The sequence below is a fragment of the Eptesicus fuscus genome, chromosome 1 (assembly GCF_027574615.1).
Source record: "Eptesicus fuscus isolate TK198812 chromosome 1, DD_ASM_mEF_20220401, whole genome shotgun sequence".
Classification (NCBI taxonomy): Eukaryota; Metazoa; Chordata; class Mammalia; order Chiroptera; family Vespertilionidae; genus Eptesicus; species Eptesicus fuscus.
Genome location: NC_072473.1, coordinates 72,031,763 through 72,051,625, shown reverse-complemented (window position 1 = coordinate 72,051,625; position 19,863 = coordinate 72,031,763). Strand labels below are relative to the sequence as shown.

The 19,863-nt window shown below is 47.1% G+C and overlaps 1 protein-coding gene across 1 annotated transcript; it reads right to left on the bottom strand.

The window, feature by feature from the left end:
• Positions 1–1,967: 1,967 nt before the first annotated feature.
• On the bottom strand, positions 1,968–19,104 carry NXF3 (nuclear RNA export factor 3). Its single transcript, XM_054716934.1, has 18 exons — positions 19,045–19,104; positions 8,535–8,709; positions 8,165–8,315; positions 7,469–7,552; positions 7,272–7,376; positions 7,067–7,147; positions 6,739–6,848; positions 5,368–5,404; positions 4,948–5,016; positions 4,807–4,862; positions 4,584–4,691; positions 4,406–4,464; positions 4,187–4,302; positions 4,049–4,091; positions 3,497–3,569; positions 2,782–2,964; positions 2,352–2,412; positions 1,968–2,241 (listed from the first exon to the last, which is right to left on the bottom strand). The coding sequence occupies exons 1-18, from the start codon at positions 19,046–19,048 to the stop codon at positions 2,188–2,190; spliced, it is 1,569 nt and encodes a 522-aa protein (XP_054572909.1). The 5' UTR covers positions 19,049–19,104; the 3' UTR covers positions 1,968–2,187.
• Between the last annotated feature and the right edge of the window lie 759 nt (positions 19,105–19,863).

Genomic DNA, 19,863 nt, shown 5'->3' with positions numbered 1-19,863 from the left:
ATTCTAATATAATTTACCCTGCTTGGTTTCAAACTTGCTTGGGACCAGTGACCTTTTAAATCCTTTTTATGTTATTTTTAGAATGAGAATGTACGTCATATGCCTGTTTCACCATTGTATTTTGGAACAGAAATTTTTTTTTGTTTTTACAGTTCCACAGATAGAGACAAATTTTATCTGCACATGGATCATAGCCAGAGTTTCACCCATACCTGATTTAGATGGTGAGATTTGGGACTTTCTGAGTTGATATTGAGATGAAATATTTTACTCAGAGTTGAGGTTAGAATTCATTAAGACTTTTAGTGATGGTGGGATGAGGTGAGTGTATTTTTTACATGGGATTGATGTGAATTTGGGGGAGGGGGAGGAGGAGCGAGAGTAGACTAGTGAACTTTAAAAAATATGACCATCCAGAATCTCAGAATGTGACCTTATTTGGAATAAAGGTATTTTCAGATAAAATTAAAGTAGGGATCTCAAAGATTAAATCACCCTGGATTAGAGGGGACTATAAATCCAATGATGGTTGACTTTATAAGAGACAGAGAGGAAAAGAAACAGAGACCCAGGTAAGAAGATCATGTGAAGATGGAGGAAGAGATGTTATGTTGACACAAGTCAGAAAACAACAGGAGCAACCAGAAGCTAACATTGGCGAGAAACGACTCTCCTCTAGAGTCTTTATAGGACCACGGCCCTGCTGGCACTGTGAGTTTTGATCTATGGCCTCCAAGACAGCGAGAGAATAAATTTCTGGTGTGTGTGTGTGTGTGGCTTAATCCTCACCAGAGGATGTTTTTCCATTGCTTTTTAGAGAGTGGAGGGAGGGAGAGAAAGAGAAAAAGAAGGAGAGGAAGGGAGAGGGAGAGGGAGAGGGAAAAGGAGAGGAAGAGGGAGAGGGAGGGAGAGAGAGAGGAAGAGGGAGAGGAAGAGGGAGAGGGCGGGAGGGAGAGAGGGAGAGAGAGAGAGAGAGAGAGAGAGAATATGAATTAATAATGTGAGAGAGACACATTGATTTGTTGCCTCCCCCACGGGCCCTGACTGAGGCTGGGAATTGAACCTGTAACCCAGGTATGTGCCCTTGACCAGAAATCAAACCCATGACCCTTTGGTGTGTGGGCCAACGCTCTAACCACTGAGTAACACAGGCCAGTGCAATTTCTGTTCTTTTAAGCCATCCATTTTGTGGTACTGTTATAGAATACCTAAAAAACTAATACAGTAATATAGTGCACATATTTTTCAAAAATACAACTATTAGGTTTCTTCTTTCTTTTAGTAAAATTTGTCTCCATTTTATTTCAATACCAGAGGCCCAATGCACAAAATTTGTGCAAGGGGCTCGGCCCTTGCAGCCCCAGCTTTGTCTGGAAGCTCGTCCGGATGGTAGTTCTGCTGTTCGGTCTAATTAGCATATTAGCTCTTTATTATATAGGATTCACAGTTCTGGCTAAGTAGGTAATTATGGTTGGATAGCTTTTCATAGGGCATTTCTACTGCTTTTAATAACAATTCTGCTTTAATATCAGTTCCCCTTTTCTCTACTGATTTCTTTATATATCAAGGATATTACTCCAATATCAGTCATAAATGATGACAATTTTTTTCTTCCTAGATGTTTACTGCTCTTTAATACTGTTTGTCCCCAAGGGAATTATTTTTAAATTTGAATAGATTTGTATGGCTAAGAAGGTAATACTGTTTTCTGCCTAAAAATATTGGACTAATATACTAGGGGAACCACCTCCCCCAGGTCTACCAGAGTAACAGAGCACACTAACTCAGAAGCCATATAACCTTGGGGACATACACAGCCTGGGTTGTAGAGGGATCCAGGATTTGAGTCTCTACCACATTGTTCTCCAGGTACTCATTGACCATCTCTGACTTTCCCTTTCCTCCTCTAAAGACCAATGAATGGATTTTGACTTAAATGGATTTTTCAGGGACATAACATGCAACATCATTCTTTATTAGGAAAAGAATCAGGGTTCCTGGAAGGGACAGATACATAAAACAACGAGCCCTTTGGGTGGATGAGTGTCACTTAAGCATTGACTTACTAGCTCCAACCAGACCTCCTGGCTCAATAACAGGAATATAGTAAGACTGGAGGAAAAACATAACAAAGATGATGAGGATGAAGATGATGACACCCAAGGGGTTTTTGGTGAGGCTGTGTTCTTAGGATCCAGGATCAGCCAGTGGGAGGGCCTCCTCTGAGATCTTGTACTTGGCCTGGAGGAAGTGAAGGGAGCTAGTTGGGAGATTAGTACAGCCAGGAGCCCTGAGTCTCATCCCCAGGCCATCCATTCTTCACTCACTTGGCCCAAATTCCCAGACCTCACCTTGTACAGAGCGAGCACCTGTACAGCTCTAGTGTAGTCCCAGTGGTTATCATGAAGACACCTGGGGAGGAGGAAGGGCAGGAGGCATCCATTAGGACAAAAGTGGAGTCAATCTGATAACACCTTGCCATTTCATAAACTATGTAACAAATATGCCTCCACATTTACATATGCAACGAAATAAGCTCTATGTTGGAAAAATTCCTGAAACCCAAATGTATCAATAAAAGAATGAGGTCCAAGAAATAAAGAATTTCATAAAGGAATACATACCTGTTCAAAACAACTGTGTTGCTTATATGCAATGAGAGAGAAATATTCAGAGGGACAGGTGAAATAAACGAGCAAAACAAATTACCTGCAAGTTTCTATTATTCACTCCTCTGCTCCTCCCAGCTCCATCCTATCCCCATGCACACCCAGCACTCACTTCTGAGACCACTGGAGGCTCATTCCAGACTTGGTGGAGAAAACCTGCACCATTTCTTGCTGCTCCTGGGAGAGGGTGGTCATGGAGCTGGTGGTGGGTGTAGGCACTTCTATGGAATGCACACTCTGAGTTGTGTTGGGGGTGGCATCCCTCACAAACAGCTCATCATTCATGATGCATAGACTAGGGAAAAATGATACCTCAGACAACTGATGGATGGACAACCCCACACCCTCAACAATTATCCTGCTTCCACTGCCACTCAGCAACCAGATTCCTCCCATACCCACCTGTTATCTGCTCCCCAGATTCCTCTTCCCTTCCCACATCCCAACCCTTGGAGAGATTGCCTACCAGCTTCACTAGATTTTTACCCCTAGCCCCATTGCATTTACTCAGTGAAACAGCCCAAGGGAGAGGACAGTTAATCCCATTTTCACAGGAAGACATAGGTCACAGAGAGGGTCATGTGATTTCACTCAGTGACAAATCTAGTGAGTGTTGGCGCCATGAAGAGAACCTGAAGGAAACCTGAAACACTTTCAGTGTTCTAACGCCAGAGCCCACGCTCTTAACCCCTATGCAGGACTGTTCCTTGGATCAACCTGCTGGCTTCCCGCAACACTGAGAAAACCCTGAGAACATGCACTGCCACATTCCCACAGCCCTGAGCCCAGGTTGGGCTGTATGTTCCCACCCAGAGCATAACACTCACCTGGAATCGCTGGCAGGGATAGTGATGAAGGTCCGGGTGAAGGCACGCACAGAACCCTGAGACCTTCCTTCCACTTCAACAACAAACAACAATACCATGTTGGAGTTGTACCCATTTCACATGCTCACACAGAATACCGCAGTCAGGGTGGGACTTCATACTAATTCCCAAGGGGACAACTGTTCACTGGGACTCAGGGTGTCAGGAATTAGGAGGGCAACCATAGGAGCAATCTCTTCCCACTAACGTGGTCCCTACTATGTGCCAGGCTCTAGAACAACCACCTCACAAGTTCATTTAATTCATTGTTTTCAGCTACCCAAGAGGTAGGTATTATTAGTTCCATTTCATAAGTGAGGAAAATAAGAGGTTAAGTAATGGGCCCAAGTTCTCACAGTCAGGATCTGGGATGACAGCATTCAAACCCCATACCTGTGTTCCCAACTACCGAACTGTGCAGGGCTTACAGGAAGCTGGGAGAGTTCTGAGAGGGAGCCCAGCAAGGGGGAGGGAGCAGTGGACATCTGGGGAGGGAACTCTATAGGCACTCACCTTCCTTGAACACCCCATTGACACAGAAGCAGAGCATCCTTTCCTGAAAGGGAGGAACACAGGTGCTCAGTCACCATCTACAGCTCCCACACACCTGTGTCTTTCTGGGCCTGTCTGAGGGAGGAAGCAGGTGCTCACCGACTGGAACAACATGTCCACCACAAAGGAGCTCAGGTCATGCTGAGTTTTGGGCAACACACAGAGGGTGCATGTAATGTCACGTTTTGTATGTTTCAGCAGCTGAAAATGCAGGTCTGAAGGGGAAGGACAGAAAAGTCAGGGTTGCCACATTCTGGGCCCTATGACTGACCCTTCATGCCCCCTTTCCCTGCCCAATCCTCCCCATCCCACACGCACTGGGGTCCTGGAGGTTCTTCATATTCCTGTTATCCTTGAAGTACTCAAACAAGCTGCTTCTAGGAGAAAACACAAAACAGGATGTGGAGGTCCAGACAGTGGGGGTGTTTCCATGAGGTGGCAGAATTCTGCTGGGGAGACACCCCCCCAGAAAAAGAGTTTGAGCTGTGATACTCACGGGGCTGGGTCCTTGGGGTTGAAAGAAATGGTCAGGGAGAAGCAGGCCTTGTCATGGTAAGTACAGAGGAGACAGTGCCGGTCTCCAGAGTCATAGATAGAGTAATACCTGTGGTGGAGCAAAGGGGACAAGCTGCTTTGTTAACCAGGCCCCAAATGAGATGTGAGAGTCCCAAACAGCAGTCCCAGGCCCCCCGATTCCTGGTGTTTCCAGGAGTACTTACTGCTGCAGAAATTGCAAGACTAGACTCTTCAGTGGGTCAGATCCAAAGAAACTTCCCTGAAATCACAACAGTCCTCAGGACCACGGCTGATACCCCATCTTCACTCACTACCTGAAACCCTGCTTGATTCCCCCTCCTCACCTTGCAGGATGGCACATTCTTGTGGGCTTCAATCGCAAAATTAGTTGGTGGGGGTGGCTCCTGGCCATCCTGGAGAAGTAAGAGGAAGTCAGCCTTGCAGACCAACAGGTGGTACTGAATGATCAGGAAAAGGAAGGACCCAGGAGAGGGTGAAGGTCAGAAGTCAGATGCAAAAGAGCCCTGGAAATTCCACGAGCAGGACTACACTTGTACCATCATCATGGGGCCCTGGAGCCTGTGGAGAACTTGTGTGAAGAAGGTCCAGAGCCTTTGTCAGATTCCCACATGGGTTAATCCACCAATGAGGATTAAGGGTCAGATCCAAAAGTGTAACTTGAGCCAGACCTAAAGGGGCTCAGAGCAGGTTGTGGGAAATGTCTGTGCCACTTAAAGGAGTCAGTCATGGAGAAATACACTTACCAGGCATAATAATTTGGGGAACAATTCCAGGATGGAGCTGCCAAAATAAAGACAAAACAGAAATGTAACTGAATCTGCAGAGCAGCCCTGCCTTGTTGTAGCAAGCAAACCTACACCAGACATACAGCCCAGCTATACTCTAGTGTCCCAGCCTTCCAGGGACCTGGGAACCCTCCCCAAGAACTGATCCATAGGAAGAGCACTTGCCCTCCCTCCTGCCCTACCCCCACTCCTTCTCCATTCTGCTAGGTAGCTCCCATCTAGATGCCCTGACTCCCTTCTCCAGTGACATAAAGAGCAGCATTTAGAGCTGCATAGTTTTCCTGCACGGGCCACTGTTGAGTCCTGGGATCCCAGTTAGGAATGAAAAACTTGAACATGTTGGACTTGGGGCCCATGGGATATTGGTTGAGCCTTTGTCACCTGTGAGAGTCTGAACTGGGCATGGGAAACACAGCAACCACGGGATCAGGAGACCTTCCCCAGAAGGAATAAAGAAAAGATCAGGCCCAGCTCAGCTTAGGGAGGGGGAATGTGTGGTCCCCTCTTATGATCACTGCCTTCTTTTCTCATGGACCACTGTGCACCTGTGCCTATCTTAGTTGGTTTCTTTTCTGAGCAATCCTTCCCATGTCAGGCTACCCAGGGCTCCTCTAAAGGACCAGGCAGGTGATGTGGTATGTGGAGGGAGGGGCACTGAGAGGACTGTCCTTCTGTCTCCTCAACCCTCTGTGCCTTCTGCCTTCCACTGCTGCCTCCAGAGACCCTCTGCTCACTGGTGGTGGCTCACTTCTGGCCCCTTAACTCAGGGAAGCCTGGTTTTTCTCAAGGAGAGCCCAACTCGTGGCATTGTTCCAGAGGAACTAATGTCATGACAGCAGCCACCCAGGACTTCAGCCCTTAACATAGGGCAATAAACTTTCCATGTCTGCCTGGGTTTGGAGAAGAGCCCCTTTTGGATCAAAGGAAAGAGGGCTCCTCTCAGGGCAGGGGAGGGTAGCCCTTCTCAGCACAGAATAGGAAGACCTGTCTCAACATGAGGACCTGTGTTGGAGGACCTTTCCCATTCAAGGTCACCAGCATCTGACCCAAGACTGGTCACCCCTAGTACTGGTGATGAGGGGATATCATGCTTCCTGGAATACAGTCTTAAGAGGGCATGCTAGATAAGTTTGGGTGCAGAGTCAGGAGACTGACCCCAGACCAGGAGAATAGATGAGCAGATCAGAGGAAGGAAAGGGCACCTCTAAACACAGGTGAAGGACACAGAAAAGAGAGTGGAGGGTCTATGATACTCCCAGAAGACCTCTGCAAACATATACTATCAAGGGTAGGTCAAGCTCACCAGGGGTGAAAGAGGGTACAACTAACCTTATGTTGGTTGAATTATCTGGTAAGGTGGTGCATAAGGGGTTTCTTTTTGCATTCATGTCTTCTGGCTCCAGCCTTTTTCCCTGGTCCAATTCCTCTGCTGACTTCATCTGTGATTATGGGAAGGAACCACACAGACCAGAGAAAGAGAGCCAAGATGCCTGTAGCCCCAGTCCCTTCCTTTTCTAACAAATCCACTTCACTGTCCCTTGTCATCACCCCATGGGGTTCAGTGGCTCTGACTCTGAGGTAGTGAAGGGGGGCAAATGGTGGGGTAGAAGAAGTGGGTCTGAATATGGATGCACAACTGATCTGGAGTCTGCATTACCTTTATCTGATCCTCCTTTTCTGACTTCAGCTCCTTCTGCCCAGCCTGGGGTGCATTAGAGGGGATGACAAAGATAGATATCTGCAGAGAACACAAGAGGGGCTGGGTAAGCACCAGGAAATCTGAGCCTTGGGATTAAGCAAGACCTTGCCCCTGTCCTGCCCTCTTGCCCCTCGCCAGTCCTAGTCATGCCTTTGACACGTACCTTCTCATTATTCTTATCGTAAATATTGCCACTAACATTCTTCAATGCAAAGGCAATACTGGCATTCTCAACGAAGAAGTGGGCCTGCATTTTCTCATAGTGAAACTATAGGGATAGTGACAAGAGGAACAGAATATGAGACCAGAGCCACTGCTCATCGGCCCTGTTACTTCATCCACCTTATTGTTCCCTCTTACTTCGACTGGAGTAAAGGGGGTGCTGCATTGCTTCTGAATCAAATTCAGCAGCCACTTCTCATCATATTTTATGCCGAATGGAATCTAGGAGCCAAAGAAAAGATAGAAGAGAAGATTGACATAATGGGATCTAAGGTTATGAATAAACCCAATCAGGTTTTCTTTTCATATTTTTTCAGCCTTTAAAACAATTGTTTAAGATAGGATAGTAACCATTATTGCTAACTTTTGCACCAGACATGAATTCCCTAAATACCATTCTTTGCATTCAAATAGATTTCCTCAAATAATCAATTAAAAATGTTTAACATGTACTTCCTTTTATAAAGTTCTAAGAGATTCTACCTAAGGCAGACTTAGCCTGCATCTCTCACAAGGACCCCAGGACTCAGTGTCCTACTGCATTCAGCTTGGGCCAAACTGTGCCTTCAGGTATGGAGTTGCTCATCTCCTTGGCAGTAGTTTCCTCCTTTGCTTTTAGACTACCTGTCTCATCCTCCTTGCAATCAGTCTGTTTTCTTTATATTGCTTCTCTAAGTCTGCCCTTAGATGACCTAGGATGTTAACTCCTACTAAGAAAAAGACACATTGCCAACTCCTCTGCCCCAAAAAGGTATCTAGCATTTCTACACGAGTCCAACATAGCTCCCTCTGTTCACATTCTACATATTAGTTCCACTTTTCTAGGACACTCACTGTGATCTTGAACCAGCTTCCTGATGTCTCATCCTGCTTCTTCTCCATTTTTGTCTCTGGAGAATTTTGCTCTCTTTCCTTGTTAATATGGGTTTGGACTCGATCCTGAAAATTGCCTCTCCAATGATAGCGTGGAATGGTATAGGGAGCACTGTTGGGCAGTGGAGAGAAAGTAGTCCATATATACTCAGGAAGTCTTCTATACATGTTCACACCCATTGATACCTCAGCTAAAATAAAGTTTTCTGAACGATTAACTTGATCTTATCATTACTCATTCTTCCTGGTTGGAGAGAAGAATGACATATTTAACTCCAAGGTTATGTATTTCATTGGCGGTGCATTTTAGCCATGCTACCTGGTCACTTACTATCTTACTCGGTTGTCCATGTGAGCATCACTTGTTGCTGAATCTCCATCTTGTTGCTTGTGGGATGAAGGATGAATGCCAGAACTTACTTGTTCAGACACATTGTTATATCTCCTTCGGTAAATACCCCAACGTCTTGGTCTTCTATCTGTGGTGTCACCTTCTGGATTGTGCCCTGAAATCAAGAACAACACATCAATGGTATCAATACTAGAAAATGTCCTGGGGAGATATCATAGCTAATGGAGAAATATTACTGATTCTTATAATCTATACTAATAAAAGGGTAATATGCTAATTAGACTGGGTCTACCAGACATCTTCCAGTCATCTGCTCCTCCTTCTGGACAAAGCCACAGTGGCAGGGGCAGAGACAAAGGCGATTAGGGGTGATCAGGCTGGCAGGGGAGGGCGGTTGGGGGCAATCAGGCCAGCAGGGGAGGGCGGCTGGGGCAGTCAGGCCTGCAGGGGAGGACGGCTGGGGGCGATCAGGTCAGCAGGGGAGGGCAGTTGGGGGTGATCAGGCCAACAGGCAGAGGGGTTAGGGGCGATCAGGCTGGCAGGCAGAGGGGTTAGGGGCAATCAGGCAGGCAGGCAGGTGAGCGGTTAGGAGCCAGCAGTCCCAGATTGCGAGAGGGATGTCTAAGGGATCCCGGATTGGAGAGGGTGCAGGCCGGGCTGAGGGACTCCCCACCCATGCATAAATTTTGTGCACCGGGCCTCTAGTCTATATATATAAAAAGCCAGTGACCGGAATGCCATAATTACTGGAATGACTGGTCACTATGACGTCCATTGTGGCCAGCAAATGCCCAATCAGGGGTGGGGCTGGCTGGCCAACCTCCCGCAGCCCCTCCCCAGAGCCTGCCCTGCCCCCAATGGGCCCCCACCACCCTGGTTGGCCCATGGCCCCTCCCCCAGCCAGCTCTGCCCCCAATCAGCCCCCCCACTCTAATCAGGGGCAGGGCTGGCTGGCCAGCCACCCATGGCCCCTCCCTCAGGCTGCTGGCCCCTGATAGGCCCCCACCCCATTTGGCCCATCGCCCACAGCCCCTTCCCCCAGCCAGCCCCACCCTCAATGGGCCCCCACCATCCCTATCAGCCCACGGCCCCTCGTGCAGCCATCTCCGCCCCCAATCGCTTCCCCACACACCAATTGGGGGTGGGGCTGGCTGGCCAACCTCTCATGGCCCCTCCCCCGGCCCCATTCAGGAGCGGGGCCAGCTGGCCCACAGACCCTCCCCACAGCCGGCCCTGCCCCCAATTGGCACCCTCCACCCTAATCTGGGGTAGGGCCCGCCGGCTAATTGCCTACGGCCCCTCCCTCCAGCCAGCCTGGCACTGATTGAGCCCCGATTAGGGTGGGCCTGCTGGCCAACCTCCCGCCGTCTCCTCCTCCTGACAGGCCCGGCCCCGATCCACTGATCAGGGCCGGGCTGGCCAGACCCCACCCATGCACGAATTCATGCACTGGGCCTCTAGTCAAAAATGAAATATATCACAGTGCTCAAAATGTTGGAGGGGGAGAGGACAAAATGGTGGCAGAATAGACAGATGTGTTGCGAGCCTTGTCTTGGAGCAGATAGAATGAGCAGCTGAAATGAATAACACCCACCCTGAACTGGCAAAGGAGACTCATCTGGTGAGACAATTTGCAGCCGGGAAGGGCAGAGGACCCATGGAGAAAGGTAAAGTAAAGGATCAGGGCAGGAGAGTCTGCCAGACCTCTGAGCCCAGAGGGTCAGAGGGAAACCACACGGCACCGAGCTGCGTCCCTTGGGACAGGCACAGTGTCTGACTGTGTAAAGGAGGTCCGCAGGACTGCTGTTGGCAGGGGATTCTAGATCTGGGTCCACAGTCATGACAGACTGAGCCCAGAGGGGGCAGCCTGAAGGGCTGAACAGACCACGCAGTGCCGGCAGAAGAGGAGCTCGCAGAGGCACAATCTTTCCCCTCTCTGTGGCCTTTGCTTTTCTTCTCTGAACCTAGTTCATAGGACCTTTTGGATACGGACACTCACCCGTGGCTGGGGTGCAGGAGAAGGTGCGGACTTGTGGAGTCCTGGGAGAGGCTGGGGAGAGGAGAGGGTCCAGGAGAAGTGGCAGTGAGTTTGGCACCAAGTCATACCTGAGCCCGGGACCTGGGCAGCCATTTTCTCCTGAAGAGATAGCCCCTCCCTCCAGTCTTCAGGCAACCAATACAGCCACACCCAGAATACACCCTGAATGGTACAAAGGATTTAAAAAAAAATCTGAATAGTCCCGGAGAGTCCACAGTGACTGGTCTAAAGAGAGGCCTTCAGTCCCAGCAACAGGAAACAGAAACTGCAGACAGTACAGAAGAGTGGGATCTTAAGCCAGCCAAAGGAACGACACTTCACTTTTTCATTTTTATTTTTATTTATTTTATTTTATTATTATTTTGTTCTCTTTTTTTTCTTCTTTTTTTTATTTTCCTTTTTTAGTTTGTTGCTTTATTTTCTATTTCTTTTCACATTATTTTCCCATCATTCTATTTATTTTATTTGCTATTTTTTACTTTTATACCATTTTAAATCAATTTTTGTAAATTTATTATTATTATCATTATTATTTTCTTCTCTTTCTCTTTCTTCTTATCCACTCATCCCCTTTCTACTTCCTCTATACTGAACTGAGGTCCTCCTCATATTCATCCAATTCTTAACCTTATTTTCTGTATACAAGCTCAGACTCTACAGATTCTGCCCCTACCCTCTTTGCTGGGTGTTTGATGTTTGCATTTTTTTGGTTTATCTGATTGTTCTGTGGTGTTCTCTCTCTCTCTCTCTCTCTCTCTCTCTCAGCCCGGTGCATGAAAATTCATGCACTGGAGGGGGGGTCCCTCAGCCTGGCCTGTCCCCTCTCACATTCCGGGAGCCCTCAGGGGCAGGAGATAACCTGGCGATCAGGGGAAGGTGACGCCCCATCACACCTCTGCTGCTGCCACTGCTGGCAGTGCAAGCCTCAGCTGGCCCTGGTTACCTGAGCCTTGGGCAGCCCCCATCCAAGGCTTGCCTGCACCTCGGACCGGTCCTGGATGGCTGGGCAGCCACCATCTGAGGCTTGCCTGTGCCTCGGACCAGCCCTGGGCAGCTGGGCAGCTGAGATCCGAGGCTTACCTGCACCTTGGGCCAGCCCTGGGTGGCTGGGCAGCCCCCATCCAAGGCTTGCCTGCACCTCGGACCAGCCCTGGGTGGCTGGGCAGCCAACCCTGGGCGGCTGAGGCTTGCTTGTGCCTTGGGCATTAACTGGGCAGTCGCCATCCAAGGCTCGCCTACACCTCTGGCCGGCCCTGGGCGGCTGGGAGGCTGAGGAGACTGGGGAACTCCAGAGGCAGGCACGCAGAACAACCAGGCCTGCCTGGAGGCGGGCCCGGCCTTTCCGTGCACGTGCTGCCCCGGTGGGGCTGAGGGGACTAGGCGTTGCCGTCTTGTGGCTGTGGGTGCTCCCCTCTTTGAGGGCAGGGCAGTCAATTAGCATATCCCCTCCTTATTGGCTGTGGGCACCGCCATCTTTGAGACAGCATGAGGGTCAATTAGCATATTCCCTCTTTATTACATAGGATTCTCCTTTTTCTTTTTTTAAAAATTTCTTTATTGGTTATGTTGTCACATAATTGTCCTCATCCCCCTATTCCCATCCCAAACCCCTCCCCATGTATGCCCCCACACCCCTGTTGTCCATGACCACTGGTTAGGCTTATATGTATGCATACAAGTCCTTTGGTTGATCTTCCTTTTTCTTGTCTCTCATCTTTTTTTCTCTCCTCGATATCATTTGTTCTCTCTTTTCTCTCCCTTAATTCTCTTTTCTCAGGTGGTCCCTTATATTGGGGTTATTGGTGTCATGAGTACATTCGTATTTTGTTCCCTTTGTGTCGTGTCTTGTCGAGGAGAATTTTATCCTGTCCAGCCAATGTGCTAGAGAGCGAGCCACAAAACCAGACACCTGGAGAGGAAACTTCATTCACGAACGGGTCAATAACACCCCAGACCCAACTACAGAGGCAGGAAGAAGGCGGCAGTGAGGGAAAAAGCGTGAGTGAGTGAGGGAGCAAAAGAGGAGTGTGTGGTCGTGGTGTGTGTGTGTGTGTGTGTGTGTGTGTGTGTGTGTGTGGCACAGTTAGATCCTGCAGTACCTTCAGGGGCAGGCTAACCGGGCTCGCCTAACTAAGCAGCCTCTGCTACTGTTGCAAACATTACTGGGAAGCCGGCTTGTTCTCAGAGGCCTTGCCTTTTTGAAGGAGAGAGATGCTGTAACTGGGAGCCCAGCCTCACCTCCACCCAGGGTGCCCTCAGAGAACACCTGGGACTCTACAGCCACCCCTGCCAAGGACCTGCTACCTCGGCTGTGATCCCATGGTCACCAAGGCTCCAGCTACCCTGGGCACAGGCTCCTGTGAGTTCTGAAGCACGCTCCCCTCTGACCAGCCCAATGCTTTAGCCCAGGGCACTGTGACCATGTGAGCAGCAGCCACGTGAGCAGCCCACTCCTGTCCAAGGAGCAGCAGCCCCACGAGCATCCCACTCCAGGCCTAAGAGCAGCAGCCTCATGTGGCCTGCCCCTGTCCTAGGAGCAGCAGCTGTGTGAGCGGCCCGCTCCCCCGTCCAAGGGGCAGCAACCATGTGAACAAGACCACCCCCATCCGAGGAATAGCAGCCACACGAGCAGCCCACCCACAAGTGAGGAGTGGCAGCCCTGCGCAGCCTGCCCCTGTTCAAGGAGCAGCAGCTGCACGCAGACCTCATCCTGCACCCATCCGAGGAGCAGCAGCTGTGCAAGCAGCCTCCCCACACCAGCCAGAGGAGCCACCACTGCTGCGAACAGCACCCACCAGAGTAGCCGCTGCCAACTGAGGAGCAGCCGCTGCAAATCAACAACTTATGTAAAAATCAAGAAGAAATGAAGCGTGATATACCTGCAATAAAAAACACCATGGAAGAGAGAGAGAGAGAGAGAGAGATTGGTTGCCTCCTGCATGCATCCCGACTGGGCCAGGGATCAAAACTGCAATCCAGGTATGAGCCCTTGACTGCGAATCAAACTTGAAACCCTCCGGTGCACAGGCTAATGTTCTAATCACTGAGCAATGCAGGCCAGGGCAATATCACTTTATCTTTGCTGTAATCCAGCTGTGTGTCTGGCAGCTTCCTTGTTAGGTACCCAAAGAGTATGTGCTAAAGGAGTAAATTCAAGGATGAATGAATGGGAGGAGAAACCAAGATGGCGGCATAGGCAAACACCTAAACTGCTGCCTCGCACAACCGTTTCAAAACTACAACTAAAGGACAAAAGGAACATCACCCAGAACCACAGGAAGGCTGACTGAGTGGAAATTCTACAACTAGAAGGAAAGAGAAAAGCACACTGAGACTCACAGGAGCTGCAGAAGGCAGAGGTACGGAGGTGCATGGGCGGAGAGGGCTGGCAACTGAGTACATGACTGGCTTTCTCAATTGGGAGGGAGACAAAAGCTCCCAAATGCTCTGAACTCCAGTTCCGGGTGAGACTCTGGGGACCCAGACTCATACGGAGAGAAACTGGACTGTCTGGCAGCGGGCGAAACTCGAGGACGGCTTTCTCTCAGAGGGGTTTGCAGCAATTACCATGGGACACTGAGACCCAGGGGCCTCTTAGGGCAGGGCTGATGGGAAGCCATTGCTGTTTGCTCCGCCCTGAGATCCCGCCCCACGAAGCCACAGCTGTTTGCTCCACCCTGAAACTCTGCCCCATCCCAGCTGAGTGCAGAGGTTTTGCATATGAATGACCTGGTCCTTTGAATTCTAAACGTACCTAACAAACTGCAGCTGAGACAGTGAGACCCAGAACATCGAAAAGAAGGCCTAAGGCCCCGCAGCAGCTTGCATTGCTTCACAGCTGGGCCTCATCTGGGCACCTCCAAAACCCAAACAAAGAAGAGAAATCTGCAGATCTCTCTGTAGCTCCTGCTGGGTAGCCTCAGGCAGAGGCTAAATTAGCACCTCCTTGGAGATCCAAGAGCCAGTGTACCCAGGGGTCAGAGTGGGACCATCCAGATTACAACTCCTCAGATCCATAAGAGACACACTCAGAGGGCAGACTCAGTGAGCACCAAAGCCCCACTGAAGCAAGTCTTGTCTCATAAGGGTGTCTCCAGCACAGAAGCCCTCCCAGCGTAGACACAACTGATCCTCACAGCCAATTGGCCTGGAGGTCAATTCCTCTCAGTGATACCAACAACAATCAAGGCTTAACTACAACAAGACTGTGCACACAGCCCACAAAGGGGTGCACCAAGAGTGTTCACCTCAGGTGACTGGGGAGGTTGAGCCACTGGGCCCTATAGGACACCTCACACACAAAGCCACTCTATCAACTCAGGGAAGCAGCCAGAATGTGGAGACAAAGAAACAGGTCACAAATGAAAGAAATGGAGGAAAGCAAAATACTGGATATAGAGTTCAAAACCACGGTTATAAGGTTTTTCAATAATTTTCTAGAAAAGGCCGATAAATTTAGTGAGAACCTCGAGGATATGAAAAAGAACCAACTAGAAATTAAGCATACACTGACTGAAATAAAAAATAATATACAGAGATCCAACAGCAGACTAGAGGATCCCAAGAATCAAGTCAAAGATTTGAAATACAAAGAAACAAAAAACACCCAACCAGAAAAGCAAAAAGAATCCAAAAATATGAAGATAGTGTAAGGAGCCTCTGGGACAACTTCAAGCATACCAACATCCAAATTATGGGGGTGCCAGAAGAAGAGAGAGAGCAAGATACTGAACCTATTTGAAGAAATAATGACAGAAAATTTCCCCCACCTGGTGAAAGAAATAAACTTACAAGTCCAGGAAGCGCAGAGAACCCCAAACAAAAGGAATCCAAAGAGGACCATACCAAGACACATCATAATTAAAATGCCAAGAGCAAAAGACAAAGAGAGAATATTAAAAGCTGCAAGAGAAAAACAGTTAATTACCTACAAGGGAGCACCCATACGATTGTCAGCTGATTTCCCAACAGAAACTATGCAGGCCAGATGGGAATGGCAAGAAATATTCAAAGTGATGAATAGCAAGAACCTACAACCAAGATTACTCTACCCAGCAAAGCTATCATTCAGAATTGAAGGTCAGATAAAGAGCTTCACAGATAAGAAAAAGCTAAAGGAGTTCATCACCACCAAACCAGTATTATATGAAGTGTTGAAAGGTATTCTTTAAGAAGAGGAAGAAGAAGAAAAAGGTAAAGATAAAAATTATGAACAACAAATACATAACTATCAACAAGTGAAACCAAAAATCAAGTGAATAAAAAAATCTGATGAACAGAATAACTAATTCTGTTAATAGAATCAGGGGCATAGAAAGGGAGTGGACTGACTATTCTCGTGGGGGAAGAGCTGAGGGGGGTGTGGGAAGAGACTGGACAAAAATCGTACACCTATGGATGAGGACAGTGCTGGGGGTAAGGGCAGAGGGTGGGGTGGGAACCGGGTGGAGAGAAGGTATGGGGGGAAAAAGAGGAACAATTGTAATAATCTGAACAATAAAGATTTATTAAAAATGAAAAAAAAAAAAACACCATGAAAAGTTTCAACAGTAGACTAGGAGAAGCCGAGGACTGAATTAGCGAATTAGAAGACAGGGAAGCAAAACACACCCAAATTGAACTGCAATTGAAGAAAAAAATTAAAAGACAGGAGGAGAGCCTAAGGGAGCTATGGGACAGCATGAAACGAAGCAACATATGAATAATAGGGGTGCCAGAACAACAGGAAGTGGAATAAGGCTTAGAAAACCTATTTGAAGAAATAATGTCAGAGAGATGTTTCCTCAGAAGTCTCTTGGTCCAGGGAATAAATCAAACCTGGGACAAAAGAAGAACAATTGTAATAATCTGAACAATAAAGATTTATTAAAAATGAAAACATGCTCAAAGTCACTAATCATCTGAGAGATGCAAATCAAAACAACAATGAGGTACCATCTCACACCTGTCAGAATGGCTATCACCAACAAATCAACAAACGACAAGTGCTGGAGAGGATGCGGAGAAAAAGGAACCCCCGTGCATTGCTGGTGGGAATGCAGACTGCTGCAGCCACTGTGGAGAACAGTATGGAGTTTCCTCAAAAAACTAAAAATGGAACTCCCATTTGACCCAGTGATCCCACTTCTAGGACTATATCCCAAGAAAACAGAAACACCAATCAGAAAGGATATATGCACCCCTATGTTCATAGCAGCACAATTCACCATAGCTAAGATTTGGAAACAGCCTAAGTGCCCATCAGCAGATGAGTGCATTAAAAAACTGTGGTACATCTACACAATGGAATACTACGCTGCGGTAAAAAAGACACGACACAAAGGGAACAAAACACGAATGTACTCACACCACCAATAACCCCAATATAAGTGACCACCTGAGAAAAGAGAATTAGGGGAGAGAAAAGAGAGCACAAAGGATATCGAGGAGAGAAAAAAAGATGAGAGCCAAGAAAAAGGAAGAAAAGGGAGAATCCTATGTAATAAAGAGGAATGATGTCTGGAGAGACATAATATGGATACCACCAAAAGAGAAGAGGAGTGCCTAGGTGTAGTTGCTCAGTTGGTTGAGCACTGTCCTGTGCACCTAAGGGTTGCTGGTTCAATTCTAGGTCAGGACACATACCTGGGTTGCAGGTTCATTCCCCAGTTAGGTCACCTGCGGAAGGCAACCAAGCAGTGTTTCTCTCTATCTCTCTCCCTTCCCCTCTCTCTAAGCATGTCCTAGGGTGAGGATTAATAAAAAGCTAGTGAGAAGGGGAGAGAATTAAAGAAGATGTAGTGAATATATCTAACCCATGTTTAATTTGAGTCCTGGTAAAAAGAAGAGGAAACAGTGCAGACGTGGTATTTGAAAAGATCTTGGTTGTGAAGTGTCCAAAAGTAATATGATATCAAGTCCGTATAACAATATTCATAGGGGAAAGAGTATGCTTTAAGGAAAAACATTCCTATAGAAAAGACATGCATTTCATAGTTACGTTAACATAGAAAATACTGAGAACATTTGTGACCAGAAGGCTCAAACTAAAAGAAATATTAAAGATTCTTCTCCAGGCAGAAGAAATATGATCCCAGATGGAGGCACATAAATGCAGGAAAGAAAGACTAATGATATTTGTGACTATGTAGGCAAATCTAAAAGAATATTGATTCTATAGCACAATAATAATAATTTATTCTGGGAGTTAAATATATAGATAATTGAAATGCATGACAATAAACTGTGAGGCAGTAAATGGAATCAAAGTGTTCTAAGGTCATTTCATTGTGTGACCTTAACAGTTTCAGACTAAATATTTCAAATACAAATATTATCGGAATGGGTAAGAAACATTCCAACAAATACTCCTTAAAAGAGATACATGCAAAATGTAATTATCTAGAAAATTTGAAATAAAAGTAGTGGCAAAAGTATACCATTTACATATGAACCTACTCAAAGCTGGTTTAACCATATTGATAAAAGACAACATGTAATCTAAAGAAAAAATATCACTAGAGGGAAAGAAGGAGATTTCATTAGAACAAAAGGTCTCATGCAATAGGAAGATATTAGTTAAAAAATTCTAAATTTGTATGCATGTTTCAGAGCCAAAATACGCAAAGCAAAAAGTGACTGGAATAATGGACAAATCCACAGTTACAGTGGGAAATTAAAAAAATATATATATTTACTTACTTATTTTTAGAGAGAGAGGTAGAGAAAAACATGTACATGAGAGGGAAACATCAATCGGCTGCCTCCTGAATGATCCTACTGAGGATTGAGCCCACAACCTGGCATGTGCTCTGACCAGGAATTGAGCCGGTAACCTTTTGATGCATGGGGCAATGTCCAACCAACTGAGCCACACTGGCCAGGGCAACAGTGAGAAATTTTAACACATCTCATTGGGTGGCATATAAAATGTCTGGTAAATATTCAGCTACATGGAAACATAGACCAATGCACATAACAACCACACAGGGAACATTCCAGAATAGGCCATATGCTGGGCCATAAAGCAAGCCTCGAGAAGCTTCTATGGGAGTAATACAATCTACCCTGAATACTTAATGTAAAAATTCAAGGGTACTGGTGGGTTCTCTGCCCCTCCCCCACCTCTAGTATGCATCCAAATAATGTTACTTTATAGCCCCCAACCTAAGTGACCCTCCCTACTTAAGAGGACTGTACAACTCAGGTCTTTCCCTTTAAGAAAGGAAAAAAAATCACCTCAGCCACATCCAAAGGAGGGGAGGTTTTCCAGGTGGAACCAGGATGAGTGTGCCAGGGACCACTTGGCCCATTTCCTCAAGAGGAAGGGAAATAGCTTGGGCTTGTCCTTACCACTCCTCTTTTAAAATGGAGGCTGCCTAGGTGTCCTAACGGTTGGGGTGGGGGAGGGGACCCAGAACTCCTCTAGCCCTGTGGGAATCTAAGGCCAAGGCCTCAAGCTTATCAACTCACCCATACTGTTGCCTGAAGGCAGTGACCTGTCACCAATGTCCTCACGGGTTTCTTGTGAAAAGAATCTGTGAGGTCTGGAGCTGGAGGTTTGAAGATCAAGGTGGGCTGCTGAGGAAGACAAGAGCTGGTCCCAAACAACTTCCTCAGGGCCAGACAAGATGGAGTCCTTACAGGAAGTCTCTTTCTTAAAGGCATAGTGAAAACTCTGGGGGCTAGAGTATACTTAACTTACTACTATTCATATAGTCCCCTGAGCTTGCTACAAACTGCCAACAAGTATATTGTTTCCAAATGAACACTCCCTGCAGAGAAGGCCAAATAGAGTCAGGAGGCCTGGGACCTAGCTGTTTGTAACTTAGAACTCTGTATGCTAAGCTTTGTGTCGGCTGCCTACACTGTGACCCCTCAGTCTGCAAACCCAGGGAATTTTAGTGCAAGCTATTGGCCAGGCTCTGTACTTGCTACATTGCATTTGCTCTTTTTAATTCCTTTTTATTGAATTTATTGGGGTGGCAATGATTAACATTATACAGGTTTCAGGTTCACCACCCCAAGTCAAGTTTCTGAATATCACCATTTATCCCCTATACCCTCCTTAATCTCTCCCCATTTGCCACCCCCCACAATAACCAAACTGTTGTCAGTGTGCATGAAATTTTTTTCTCCTTTTTTTTCTTTTGTGTTCTACCCGTCCACCCACCCCAACCCAAACCCCACTCCAGACCGTTGTCAGCCTGTTCTCTATCTATGAGTCTAACTTGATTTTGCTTGTTAATTCATTTTGTTCATTAAATTCCAAATGAGTGAAATCATATGGAA

What these genes read in the sequence shown, in the direction of transcription:
- NXF3 (XM_054716934.1), bottom strand. An exon ending in AAAAGGAGGATCAGATAAAG is followed by an intron (nt 6,849 to 7,066) that starts GTAATGCAGACT and finishes CCATAATCACAG; the next exon opens with ATGAAGTCAGCAGAGGAATT. An exon ending in AGGTGCTCGCTCTGTACAAG is followed by an intron (nt 2,242 to 2,351) that starts GTGAGGTCTGGG and finishes CACTTCCTCCAG; the next exon opens with GCCAAGTACAAGATCTCAGA.